Raw genomic sequence first — 14039 nt, forward strand, 5'->3', positions numbered from 1 at the left:
AAGGAACAGAGAATTTTGTGTAGGTAACAATCCTGCCGCAAAGCTCTCATGTTCCTCTTCCCTCTTCCAGTACAACTCCTATTGGAGAACAGTAGATGGAACACTTGCAACTACAGTGGGGGCCAGGAGAAGTTTATGCTGCAAGAAGTAATATTAATTCCTACTCAGATATCCATGGTGTAACATTCTATACTTCAGGGGAGCGCACAATAACCCCCATATTCCTCATTTATATATAATTGTGATCTTGCATATAAAGCATGCCATGTAAGGTATCCAGGGAAAGGTTATGATCTGCTGAAAGTCATTATTCTATCTAAATATGTATATCATTAGTGCATATGAAGTTATGAGATTGTGTTTTATGGTTGTGAGTAAAACATGCTGTAAGCTGGGGAATCGGCCAGATATTAGCTCCCCAGAGACAACAGCAAGGAAAGTAACCAATGTCCGGGAGGGTGTCAAACAACCATCAACAGCCATTGTCCAGCAAGGGAGTTACTATTCAATGACTCACCTGCATAAGGCCACACCAGGCGAATTTCTCAACCCTTGCCTGGGGACTAGCAATGCCCCCCAGACATGCCTGGACTTGTGTTCTCCAAGCACATGGACTAAAAGTATAAAACAGAACACAGTGACCCCATGCTTGGCCTTTTCTCCTCCCCCCACCTATTCTTCGATCAATGAGGACATTCAGAAGACTGAAGACTCCAACAGAGGAGACTGGCCCAGGTTTCAAGGGTGAAATCTGTGTACTATGAACTGCAATATTCAGTGGGGTGGAAAAAACTGCTTAATTTAGATGTTGCCCAGTCTAATTGGGTTGAGAGTTTAGACTGCATGCTTATGTTTTGTTTTATTTTGGTAACCACTCTGACATTTTGCCTATCACTTATAATCACTTAAAATCTATCTTTTGTAGTCAATAAACTTATTTTACTGTTTATCTTTACCAGTGAGTTTGCCTGAAGTGTTTGGTAAATCTGCTCAGGTTTACAAAGGCTAGTGTATATCCACTTTCCATTGATAAAGTGGTGAACCAATTAATAAACTTGCACTGCTTGTCTTGAGGTTGGGAGCTGCGGGGATTCAGCTGGTGCCTCTGTGTGATTTATGAGTGGCTCTGGGAGCATTCATGCAATCCATCTGGGTGTGGGACTCCACACGTGGTTGTGCTGAGTGATAACAGTGCCTGGAGGGGTTTGCTACTTCTCACTAGCAAAGCATTGTGAGAGACAGCCCAGGCTGGAGAGTTAAGGGGGCACAGCGGTCCCAAAGGCCCAGGCTACACCCTGGGGATCCCATCACACATGGTTTCTGGATGGAAGTACATTGTAGGGAACAGCTGTTGCCTGGCTCTGTCCTCTCCTGTCCCCAAATTTCCATGGAGCATTAACTGCACAAAGCTCATACAATGGAGTATGGGAAGGGGGACTATGTAATGGAGCTGGCCCTACACCTTTTATGGCCTCTCACCTTGTTACCCCCAGGTTAGAGACCCATCTGTTCATTTTGGCAAAGGGGAAAATATAGCCCTGTGCATTTTTATATATCTATATAAACAAATGGCCTGACCTGCATGACTAACAACTTTGATCATTAAAACACAAAGAATTTTAAATATCTGTTTTATTTTTACACTGCTCATGCTGCTCGTTCAGTTTTTGTATTTCTCTCAGCGAGGGCAATGAAAATAAACTAGTCCATTTTTAATCAAATTAAACTTCAGATTTTCATGCACAGCAATTCTCAAACCCTGGTCCATGGTCAACTTCTATTCTGCAGAGTGCTGGCTGGCAGTCTGTGAACGGGTGGCTGGTCACAAGGGGCTGGCTCTTCCTCTCATCTCCAACTGCTAAACTACCTTTAAAAAATACTAATACATAAATACTTTCTCAATATGTCTTTTTCATGTAAGCAATTGCTGTAGTTGCCACCGGGATGTTATGTGATCATGGATGGGGAGAGGAGGCACACATGGCAGGAACTGTGATCCACACTATAAAGAATGTGAGAACCCCTGCGCTAGTACAATGCTGGGGTTACAAACACTGCAGAAAGTTTTGTTTTTTAAATCTGTTTCAATTGAAATTAAACTGAATCTAATGGTCTTAGCTGTTGTAAAAGCCTTGAGTCTCATGGCCTCCTGCTCTTCAGGTCATGCCCCCACTTCTCACACAGTCAGGGGCTGGAGTCAGAAGAAGGGCTGCTTATATTTATAAACATTTAAGTTATGAAATACTTATAGTATAAATGTTTATAATTATTATTCGATGAATGTTGCTTTTTATGTGCCAGATCCAACACGCACTGAGGTTAATGGAAGGACTCTGGACACACTCCCATAGACTTTAATGGATGGTGACCTATGCACTTAAAAACAACTCTTTATATATCTTTACATCCCTCATGCTCCTCTCAAAACTAAAAGTTCTTCTTCGAGTGCTTGCTCATATCGATTCCAATTAGGTGTGTGCATGCGCCGCGTGCACGATTGTCGGAGAAATTTTCTACCCTAGCAACACCCGGTGGGTCGGCTGTGGAGCCCCCTGGAATGGCGCCTTCATGGCGCTGGATATATACCCCAGCCGACCCAGCGCCCCCTCAGTTCCTTCTTACAGCCCGTGACGGTCGTTGGAACTGTGGAGCGCGGCATAGCTGTTCTCCACTCTCCTAGCTTTACCCGTTGTTTATTGTAGATAGTTCTTAGATAGTAGTTGTTAATAGTTAGAAATAGTTGCGTAGTTACCGGGGGTTAAGGGGTCTCTGATTCCCCCCTTTTCCCCCCCGGCGCACAGCCGGGCTCATGCCCAAGGCTCCCGGCTTTAAGCCGTGCGCGACATGTGCTAGGCCTATGCCAACAGGGGACCCCCATGACTCTTGTCTAAAGTGTTTAGGGGAGTCTCACCAAACGGACAAGTGCAAGATTTGCAAGGCTTTCAGGCCAAGGACGAAAAAGGAGCAGTACTTCAGGACTAAGCAGCTCCTCATGGAGGCGGCACTTAGCCCGGACTCTCCTTCGGCGCACCACGCTCCGGCACCGAGCGCCTCGGTGCGTAGCGCCCCAGCGGCACCGTCCGGTACGGCACGGCCAGACGCGGAAAAAGCGCCACGGCACCGTCCTCCCTCGGCACCGCGTCCACCGCAAGCCCCTCGGCGCCGATCCCTGTCTCCGGGACATAAAAGGCCCCGTAAGACTCAGGACGCCGCCGTCCAACAGGCACCGGCTCCCCCCGTACCGGCGGTAGAGCCGCGCCCGGCTTCCGAACGCCAGAGGGTGCAACTAACACCAGCACCGTTGACTCCGGCACCGGGTGTCAAGCCGTTGAGTCCGGTGCAGACTGGCTCACCACCTCGTCAAGTGGTGGAGCCATGTCTCCCCTCCACACCGGAGACGTTTGCCACGGCGAGAGACGTCATCGCCCTCACGGAGCCGGCACCTTCTCAACCTGCGGCACCGCCTGCCCTTCGTGCAGTGCAGTCCAGTCCAGGGGCAAGCCTACCCTGATACGCCCGCCGTCTCTGGGCGTGGACTTGCGGCACCGCTCCAGGTCTCGGAGCAGGTCTCGACGCCGCTCGCAGTCCCGGCACCGATCTCCATCTCGGCGCCGGTCGTACTCGCGGCACAGATCTACCTCCTGGCACCGATCTTCTTCTCGGCACCGACCCGAGCATCGGTACCGGTCGGAGTCAAGGCGCAGCTCCCGGCACCGGTATGAGCGCCGCTCACATTCGCGAGGTCGCTCCCGGCACCGAGGTTACAGACGGTCTTCGTCATCTAGATCCAGATCCGGGTCCCCGTACCGACATGGACATCGGCACCGTTCTCAATCCCGGTACCGTTCACCGGCACCGCGCAGAGGTCGCTCGCCGTTGGATCGGCACCGCCCGGCACCATACCAGGGCGATTCTCTGCACCCAAGCTCGGCACCGCCCTGGCCCTCGAGATCGGCGTCTCACTCGTCTGAGGGGGCCCCCCGTTCAGCGTACCCTGCTCTGGGTCAAGCTTCGGACGACTTGGGTCATTGGCAGGAGGGGGCAGAAAACCTGCGACAGGACCCGATGCATTGGTCTTTCTGGACCCCTTGGGCGTATCACCAGGCTCAAGGGGCTCCACCAGCGACCTCTCGCTCGGCTCACTCTGAGCCCAGGGCTCCTGAGGCCACCATCTCCCGTCCTCCCCCGGGGGGTATGGAGGCTTTGGGCCCGACGCCCACGCAGGAGCCGGACCCTGGTACAGGGGACCCTGCACCCCCGAGTCCCGGGCAGCCAGACCCCGACACAAGTCCTTTACCCCCTGAGGCGTCCTCCTCATCTTCCCCAGATGAGGCAGTGGCGGGTACAACACCCGCAGGCCCGCCGCCTATAGATCTCCATGCCCACCAAGACTTGTTACGTAGGGTGGCACGAAATATGGACTTACAGACCGAGGAGATAGTGGAGGTGCAGGACCTGGTGGTGAGCATCCTTTCATCTGATGCCCCAACCCAGGTAGCGTTACCCATTATCAGAACGATTCAGGCTAACGCTACGGCCCTATGGCAAACCCCGGCCTCCATCCCTACCCACTGCCAAGGGTGTAGAGAGGAAGTACTTTGTTCCTTCCAAAGACTATGACTACCTCTACACACATCCCCCACCGTGTTCACTGGTAGTCTCATCAGTCAACGCCAGAGAGCGCCATGGCCAGCAGGCTGCAGCGCCCAAATCAAAGGACGCTAAGCGCTTTGATTTGTTTGGACGCAAGGTTTATTCGGCGGGGGGTCTGCAACTCAGGGCCGCAAACCAACAGGCGCTCTTAAGTCGGTATAGCTATAACTCATGGAACTCCATGGGGAAATTTAAAGAGTTGGTTCCCCAGGACTCGAGGGAGGAGTTCGGGGCCCTGGTGGAGGAGGGCAAAAAGGTGGCTAGAACCTCCTTACAGGCCTCCCTCGACATTGCGGACTCGGCCGCCAGGACACTAGCATCGGGGATAGCCATGCGACGTGTCTCCTGGCTCCAGGTTTCGGGGTTGCCACCAGAACTGCAGCAGACCCTGCAGGATCTGCCATTTGACGGCCAAGGCTTGTTCTCGGACAAGACGGACTCTAGGTTACAGAGCCTCAAGGACTCGAGAACCATGATGCGCTCCCTGGGGATGCATGTCCCAGGACCCCAACGCAGGCCATTTAGGCCCCAGCCACAAAGGTTCTACCCTCCTCCTCCTCGTCCAAGACAGGACTTCCCCAGAAGGCGGGGACGAGGTGGTAGACGGAGGTCGACTGGCCCTCAACAGGGTCAGAATCAGGGCCCACCTAGGCCGCCTTCAGGCCCTAGGCAAAACTTTTGAAGATGTGCCCGAGGACGGCGCACCAGACACTACCCAGGATCCATTTCCTTCCTTTCGGGATCGCCTCTCCCGTTTCCACCATGCTTGGTCCCTTATAACTTCGGACTGTTGGGTCCTTCGCACGGTGGAGAGGGGATACGCTCTCCAGTTTTCTTCGTTCCCACCCTCCCCGTCCCTCTTCAGGGACCCTCCTCACGAGCATCTCCTTATACAGGAGGTTTTTGGGCTCCTCTCTATGGGAGCCATAGAGGAGGTGCCCCCAGAGTTAAGGGGCAGGGGGGTTTATTCCCGCTACTTCCTGATCCCCAAGTCGAAAGGGGGTCTGCGACCCATTTTGGACTTACGCGGACTCAACAAATTCATAGTAAAGTTGAAGTTCCGCGTGGTCTCCTTGGGGACCATTATCCCTTCCCTGGATCCTGGAGACTGGTACGCCGCCCTCGACATGAAGGACGCTTATTTTCATATAGCGATCTACCCCCCTCACAGGCGCTTCCTTCGTTTTGTAGTAAACAACGTACACTACCAATTTGCCGTCCTTCCCTTCGGACTGTCCGCGGCTCCGAGAGTGTTCACCAAATGTATGGCCGTCGTGGCAGCATACCTCCGTCGTCAAAGGATACAGGTGTTCCCGTACCTAGACGATTGGCTGGTCCGCGGCCGCACCAGGGAGCAAGTTCGGGCGCATGTCCGCATAATATTACAAACATTCCACGACTTAGGCATTCTACTCAACAAAGAGAAGTCCACCCTGGAACCAACCCAGAGAATAGAGTTTATCGGGGCAGTCCTAGACTCTACACTCGCCCAAGCTCTTCTGCCAGACACTCGGTTTCACACCATCGTGAACATCATCCACGGACTCCAGGCCTTTCCCATTACCACTGTAAGGACGTGTCTCGGTCTGTTGGGTCACATGGCCTCTTGTACTTACGTAACCAGACATGCCAGACTTCGGCTCCGTCAACTTCAGGCATGGGTGTCGTCGATATACCGCCCTTCTCGGGACAGCCTGAACATGGTGGTCACGATTCCGAGCTCGGTCTTGACCTCTCTCCCCTGGTATCTGGATCACAAGGCGGTTTGTGCAGGAGTGCCGTTTCACGCCCCACAGCCCTCCCTGCACCTAGTCACGGATGCTTCATCTCTAGGTTGGGGGGCTCACCTCGGGGAGCACCATACCCAAGGCCTGTGGACCGCATCCCAACTAGCTCTGCACATCAATGTTCGGGAGCTGATGGCGGTGCGTCTAGCCTGTCAGGCATTTCTCGGTCTCCTGCATGGCCGCTGCATCTTATTCCTCACAGACAACACCACGGCCATGTTCTACATCAACAAGCAAGGAGGAGCCCGGTCGTCTCCCCTATGCCAAGAGGCCATTCGCCTGTGGGAGTTCTGCATTGCCCACTCGATACATCTCATGGCATCGTTCCTCCCTGGAGTCCAGAACACTCTGGCGGACCGTCTCAGCAGATCCTTCCAGACGCACGAGTGGTCGATTCGCCCGGACGTCATCTATTCCGTCTTCCAAAGGTGGGGATTTCCCCAGGTCGACCTGTTCGCATCTCGAGCCAACAGGAAGTGCCACGCGTTCTGCTTCCTACAAGGGCGTTCTCCGGGCTCCCTGTCCGACGCCTTCCTTCTAACATGGAAGGACCAGCTGTTCTACGCTTTCCCTCCATTCCCACTGGTCCACAAGGTACTTCTCAAGCTACGCAGAGACCAGGCGCGTATGATTCTAGTCACTCCAGCTTGGCCAAGGCAGCACTGGTACACCACGCTTCTGGAGCTATCGATTCAAACTCCGATCACGCTGCCCTGGTGCCCGGACTTGATCTCCCAGGACCACGGTCGATTGTGTCACCCCGACCTGCAATCGCTCCACCTTACAGCGTAGATGCTCCATGACTGAATCGGACAGAGCTACGATGCTCACACCCTGTACAACAGATTCTGCTGGGAAGTAGAAAGCCCTCTACACGGACCACCTACTTAGCCAAGTGGAAGCGGTTCTCCTGTTGGTGCGGACAGCGAGCCACGCCCCCCTTGCAGGCGTCTATTCCCCTCATACTCGAGTATCTCCTGTCCCTGAGACAGCAGGGATTGGCGATATCTTCAGTCAGGGTTCACCTGGCCACTATATCGGCGTTCCACCCAGGAGAACACGCTTCCTCGTTCTTCTCTAACCCGATGGTCGTCAGATTCCTCAAGGGCTTAGACCGCCTTTACCCACAGCAACACCAACCTGTTCCGGCGTGGGATCTTAATCTGGTCCTCTCCAAGCTCACAGGACCCCCATTTGAGCCGTTGGCTACCTGCTCGCTCCTTTACCTATCTTGGAAGACAGCCTTCCTTGTTGCCATCACGTCAGCAAGGCGTGTTTCTGAACTCAGGGCGCTCACGTCTGAGCCTCCGTATACAGTCTTTCATAAAGACAAGGTGCAGCTTCGCCCCCACCCTGCCTTTCTTCCCAAGGTGGTATCCGCTTTTCATGTGAACCAGGATATATTCCTACCAGTCTTCCATCCTAAACCGCATGCCACGCGTCATGACCAGCGTTTGCACTCCTTGGACGTGCGCAGGGCCCTTGCTTTCTATATTGAACGTACAAAATCATTTCGAAAGACGACGCAACTTTTCGTTGCAGTAGCCGACTGCATGAAGGGCCTACCGGTCTCCTCCCAACGTCTCTCCTCTTGGATCACGTCCTGCATTCGTGCTTGCTACGACCTCGCCGGTGTCCCGACGCCGCGCCTCACCGCTCACTCCACGAGGGCCCAGGCCTCCTCGACTGCCTTCCTGGCTCAAGTCCCGATCCAGGACATTTGTAGAGCTGCAGTTTGGTCGTCAGTACACACCTTCGCCGCTCACTATGCGCTAGTACAGCAATCCAGAGACGATGCTGCATTCGGATCAGCGGTTCTGCACACGGCAATGTCTCACTCCGACCCCACCGCCTAGGTAAGGCTTGGGAGTCACCTAATTGGAATCGATATGAGCAAGCACTCGAAGAAGAAAAGACGGTTACTCACCTTTGTAACTGTTGTTCTTCGAGATGTGTTGCTCATATCCATTCCAAACCCGCCCTCCTTCCCCACTGTCGGAGTAGCCGGCAAGAAGGAACTGAGGGGGCGCTGGGTCGGCTGGGGTATATATCCAGCGCCATGAAGGCGCCACTCCAGGGGGCTCCACAGCCGACCCACCGGGTGTTGCTAGGGTAGAAAATTTCTCCGACGATCGTGCACGCGGCGCGCGCGCACACCTAATTGGAATGGATATGAGCAACACATCTCGAAGAACAACAGTTACAAAGGTGAGTAACCGTCTTGCACCTCTCCTGACCAAGGCCAACAAAACAAATTTTGAGTTTATCAGCCAAGCCATTTTGGATGTGGACAAAAAAGTTTTGAAAAGTGAATGTTAGGGAAGTTTTCAAAATACCATAGCTTTAAAACTCTTTGTCTGATTTTTTTTTTTTAATCAAACTTCCCAGAAAAACTCTATTCTGGGATGAGACAAGAAATGCAAAATTTCAGGAAGATCAGTTTCTTCTTGGAGAAGTTAAGTGCAGGGAGTAGGGAAGAAGGAGGACTCGAATACTGTGCTGATAACAAGGGACTAGCTTTAATCTGTACTGATTTCCATCCATAGAGCTTAGTTACTTTCAACCCCCATTTGCCTGAGCATTTAAAGCCCAGTTTTTCAAACAGGGTTGCCAGGTGTCCGGATTTCGACCAGAATGTCCGATTGAAAAGGGAAACTGTCAGACACTAAGGATATGTCTACACTACCAAATTAGGTCGATTTAATAGAAGTCGATTTTTTAGAAATCGATTTGATACAGTCGATTGTGTGTCCCCCCACTAAGCGCATTAAGTCGGCGGTGTGCGTCCACAGTACCGAGGCTAGTGTCGACTTTTGGAGCATTGCACTGTGGTAGCTATCCCACAGTTCCTGCAGTCTCCGCAGCCCATTGGAATTCTGGGTTGAGCTCCCAATTCCTGATGGGGCAAAAACATTGTCGCGGATAGTTCTGGGTACATGTCATCAGGCCCCCCTCCCTCTCTCCCTCCCTCCGTGAAAAAAATGGCAAAAAATCGTTTCTCGCCTTTTTTCCTGGGTTACCCATGCAGACGACATACCACGGCAAGCATGGAGCCCGCTCAGCTCACTGTCACTATATATCTCCTCGGTGCTGCTGGCAGACACGGTACTGCAGTGCTACACAGCAGCATCCCCTTGCCTTGCAGACAGTACAATACGACTGCTAGCCGTCATCGTCGTCCCTTGGGTGCTCATGGCCAACCTCAGTTAGGTTGGTCGGGGGCGCCTGGGCAAACATGGGTGCTCCTGACCGGCCTCAGTGAGGTTGGTCGGGGGCGCCTGGACAAAAATGGGGATGACTCCAGGTCATTCTCTTCTTTAAGTTTCATCTAATGGAGATTCAGTCCTGCCTGGAATATCATGCCAGCTGGAGGCTTCTGCCTCAGGCTGCTCTCCCAGTCGGCAGCACCACGTGGTCGCACCTACCCCAGCCTACCCCTTGCTTCCATGGCTCATGAAGCCTGGCCAGTAGTAAGGAGCAGTTCAGCTATAGGCTGAGCAAGTGCATAATGGTGATAGAATGTGCCTTTGGACGTTTAAAAGCTCGCTGGCGCAGTTTACTGACTCGGTTAGACCTCAGCGAAACCAGTATTCCCATCGTTATTGCTGTGTGCTCCACAATATATGTGAGAGTAAGGGGGGAGAAGTTTATGGCAGGGTGGGAGGTTGAGGCAAATCGCCTGGCCACTGATTATGCACAGCCAGACACCAGGGTGGTTAGAAGAGCACAGCAGGGTGCGCTGTGCATCAGAGAAGCTTTGAAAACCAGTTTCATGACTGGCCAGGCTACGGTGTGAAAGTTCTGTTTGTTTCTCCTTGATGAAAACCCGCCCCCTTGGTTCACTCTACTTCCCTGTAAGCCAACCACCCTCTCCTCCCCCCTTTGATCTCCGCTTGCAGAGGCAATAAAGTCACTGTTGTTTCAAATTCATGCATTCTTTATTAATTCGTCACACAAACGGGGTGATAACTGCCAAGGTAGCCCAGGAGGGGGTGGGAGAGGAGGGAAGCACAGGGGTGGGATAGTTGTAGGGCCATCCCCTAGAATGGCATGCAGCTCATCATAGAAGCAGCATGTCTGGGGCTCTGACCCGGAGCAGCCGTTTGCCTCTCTGGTTCTTTGGTAGGCTTCACGTGACACAGCTGCGGGTCCCTGTTATAACCTCTGTCCTTCATGCCTTGGAGATTTTTTCAAATATTCCGGCATTTTGTCTTTTGGAACGGAGTTCGGATAGCACGGATTCGTCTCCCCATACAGTGATCAGATGCAGTACCTTCCTTTCGGTCTATGCTGGAGTTCTTTTGCGATTCTGGGACTCCATGGTCACCTGTGCTGATGAGCTCTGCATGGTCATCTGTACTGATCAGCTCGCTACGCTGGCCAAACAGGAAATGAAATTCAAAAGTTTGCGGGGCTTTTCCTGTCTACCTGGCCAGTGCATCTGAGCTGAGAGTGCTTTCCAGAGCGGTCACAATGGAGCACTCTGGGATAGCTCCCGGAGGCCAATACTGTCGAATTGCGTCCACACTACCCCGAATTCGACCCAGCAGGGTCGATTTTAGCGCTAATCCCCTCGTCGGGGAGGAGTACAGAAATCGATTTTAAGAGCCCTTTAAGTCGACAAAAATGGCTTCGTCGTGTGGACGGGTGCAGGGTTAAATCGATCTAACACTGCTAAATTTGACAAACTCGTAGTGTATACCAGGGCTTCAAGTCTGGTTACCTGCAGTAACTGGCCTCTGCCATGGGGTGGGGGTGTGGGAAGAGCAGCAGCTGCTGCTGGAGCCTGGAGGAGCAGCCCTGCTTAGCAGCTGCCCCTCTTCCCATCCCCCAGCCTGATGGAGAGAACTGGCTGGCTCCCGGAGTCATCAAAGTAGGTACTGGAAGGGATGCTGGAACAATTTGTATAGTGGGGGTGCTGAGAGCCATTGAATCAAACTGTAAACCCTGGATATGATGGAAACCACTTCAAGCCAGGGGGTGCTGCAGCACCTCCCCACACCCCTAGTTCCAGCATCTATGGGTACCAGTGCCATCCGGGGGAAGGGGGTATAACTTGTCTGCCTCCCTCCACCCCATTGTGCCCCGATTTCCCACCCCAGCCCCTCGTTCCAGGCACAGACTCCCCCCCCCCCGTCCTGCTGTGCCCCAATTTCCCCATCCCATCACTCCAGGGACTGACCCCTGCCATGCCCCGCTGTGCCCTGATGGGGCAGAGGGGCAGGCTTCTCCCAGCCCAGTTCTACAGGCGGAAGGTGAGTCCCAGGGGATGGGGGAGTGAGCAACGGTGGGGTGGGTGGACAGGTGGGGCAGGGGTGGGACCTCAGAGGAAGATCCGGGGCTTTGGGGGGAAGTGGTGGGGCAGGGGTGTTCAGGTTTCAGGGATTAGAAAAATGGCAACCCTACTTTTAAACACTGTCTGTTACTTAAAATTAGCTATTAAAGCCATATTTAGAGACATAAGTGGCCTGATCTGTAGAGGCAATGAGCAACCACAACTCCCATTTGATCAATGGCAACTATAGGGACTCAACTCCTGAAAGTAGGGCCACTTTTATCTATGTACTCAAGTTTGAGAACTTTAGCCTAACTGACTTTCAGAAAGTCTCAGAGTGACAGCACTAGGAATAAAACCCTGCTCCTCTCACTCTCACTACACTATAGTCTCTACAGGAACATGCTGCCTCCTCTGAGGTTTGAAAAACAATGACACGTTATATTACAAAAAATAGTTTCAGCAAAATGGAGATAAATCAACAGTAGAAAAAGGGCTTGAAAGCAGCGTTCAATCAGCAAAGATACATACATTTGCTAAAGTAAAAGGTGAATGGTAAAATGCCCTCAAGCAGAGCAAGTGCATACATACTCAGCAGCTTTCAGGCCCTGTCTTTATCAAGAACTATTTTTCACAATGGCAACTTTGCTGAAAGTTTGTTGGGTTTTTTTTTTTCCTCCGCCCCTTCCTAGAATCCCATTGTAGAAGAATGTAAACAAGATTGAGTTGATTGTTTTGGTTACTTCCTCTTCCTGGAATTTACTTCCTATCCTAGTACCCTAGAATCTCCCTGTCCATAGGCAAAACAGTTTTACCAGTAATTACTGCTGCTGTGGTGTGGTTTACGTGAAACATTTACCAAATTATTTTCCAACTAAAAATAACAATTTGTTGTTTATGCAACATGTCACATCCTATAATGGTCAACACCAAACTAATCTATATGAGCAAATCTCATATTTGTTTCCCCAGCATATATAAATTGTCAGAAGGTGGTGGGGGACGGGATTTTAATAGTTGGAAATGATTTAAATGGGAGAGTAATTTGAGCTTGTAATTTTTTGGTTTGTTGTTAGTGAGTTATATTTATATTATATTAATGCCTGCACTTTAGTTATATTTGGATATTAATGTATTTTAAGTTACATTAAAGGCACTTAGAGTGTATGGAGATTTATAGGTATGTAAATAAATAAATTGCATTATGTATACAAATGGGACTGTTTTCTGTAGTCTTTTTCTTGGCCTTTCCCAATCTACCTTGTCATGAATTATCCTGATTCTACTCTCCTGGAAGACAAACAACAAGATTTGACCAATATAAAACAGTGGATTTTGCAAAGTGGGGAGTTAATCTCTCCCATTCAGAGAGGATATGCCTCTGTGGAGCTCAAAAGCTTGTCTCTTTCATCAACAGAAGTTGGTCCAATAAACAATATTAACTCACCCACTTTGCCTCTCACCTTAGTTATAGCACATTTTAGCGCACCGCAAGTCATCTGAACGGGTGAAATCTGGATGATCTCTGAGAGGTGATGGGGATGAAACTGAAACAAAATCCACCTGTGACCCTCCAAACAACCAGATTCTCCAATCAGGATTGCGTATAATCCTTATTCTCCACGTATACATCTTCCTAGCCCCAGTCCTGCTGAGGATGATCCCAGGGCGGATCCCCCATCACCCTCTGCCCCCGATCGCCCGAGGTGGATCCCAGGGCGGATCCCCGCCCCTACCCGGACCCCCTGAGGCAGGGCGGGCTGTGCGGGCCCCTTTAAGGCCTCTGTCTGTCCCAGCGCCTCAGGGCAGGGGGCGGTAACGCAGGCGGCGCCCTAGCCCTGACGCCGCGCGCTCCGCCCAATCGGCTGCCGGGTTCCTCAGAGCCGGGCCGGGGCAGGCAGCGCCCGACGCCTCCCCCGAGGAAAGGCAGCGGCAGCTGGTGTCGGGGCTGACTCAGCCCCCCCGGGGATGAACATCATGGACTTCAATGTGAAGAAGTTCGCTGCCGATGCGGGCACCTTCCTGAGCCGCGCCGTGCAGGTACCGGCAGCCGGCGGGAGCCGAGTCCATCCGCCGCGGCACGGGCAGCGGGTCGGGCCCGGGCAGTGCCTGTGGCGGCGGCGCTGGAGGCTGCGGCCTGGTGCTGGGTGGCCGCGGTGGGGCCCGGCGGCTGGGGCGTTGGTCCGCGCTCGGTCGGCGCCTGGCTCCTGAGCCGAGCCCTAGGCCAGTCCCCGCCCGCCGGGGCGGCCGTTGGCGGCGGGGTGTGTCACAGGCCGGCCTGGGCCACTGTAACCCGGGCTGTGCGCCCCTGTCCCTGCTGGGGG

The 14039-nt window shown here is 52.5% G+C and overlaps 1 protein-coding gene across 2 annotated transcripts in view; it reads left to right on the forward strand.

Moving 5' to 3' along the window:
• Positions 1–13600: 13600 nt before the first annotated feature.
• SH3GLB1 (SH3 domain containing GRB2 like, endophilin B1) overlaps positions 13601–14039 on the forward strand; it is a 37791-nt gene continuing 37352 nt past the window's right edge. Inside the window, exon 1 of one of the 2 annotated variants that reach the window (XM_065409144.1) lies at positions 13601–13755. In XM_065409144.1, coding sequence (XP_065265216.1) covers positions 13684–13755 — 72 coding nt within the window. In that variant the 5' untranslated portion in view covers positions 13601–13683. The remainder of the gene's footprint in view (positions 13756–14039) is intronic. The other variant, XM_065409145.1, reaches the window with a different exon arrangement.

The sequence above is a fragment of the Emys orbicularis genome, chromosome 8 (assembly GCF_028017835.1).
Source record: "Emys orbicularis isolate rEmyOrb1 chromosome 8, rEmyOrb1.hap1, whole genome shotgun sequence".
Taxonomy (NCBI): domain Eukaryota; kingdom Metazoa; phylum Chordata; order Testudines; family Emydidae; genus Emys; species Emys orbicularis.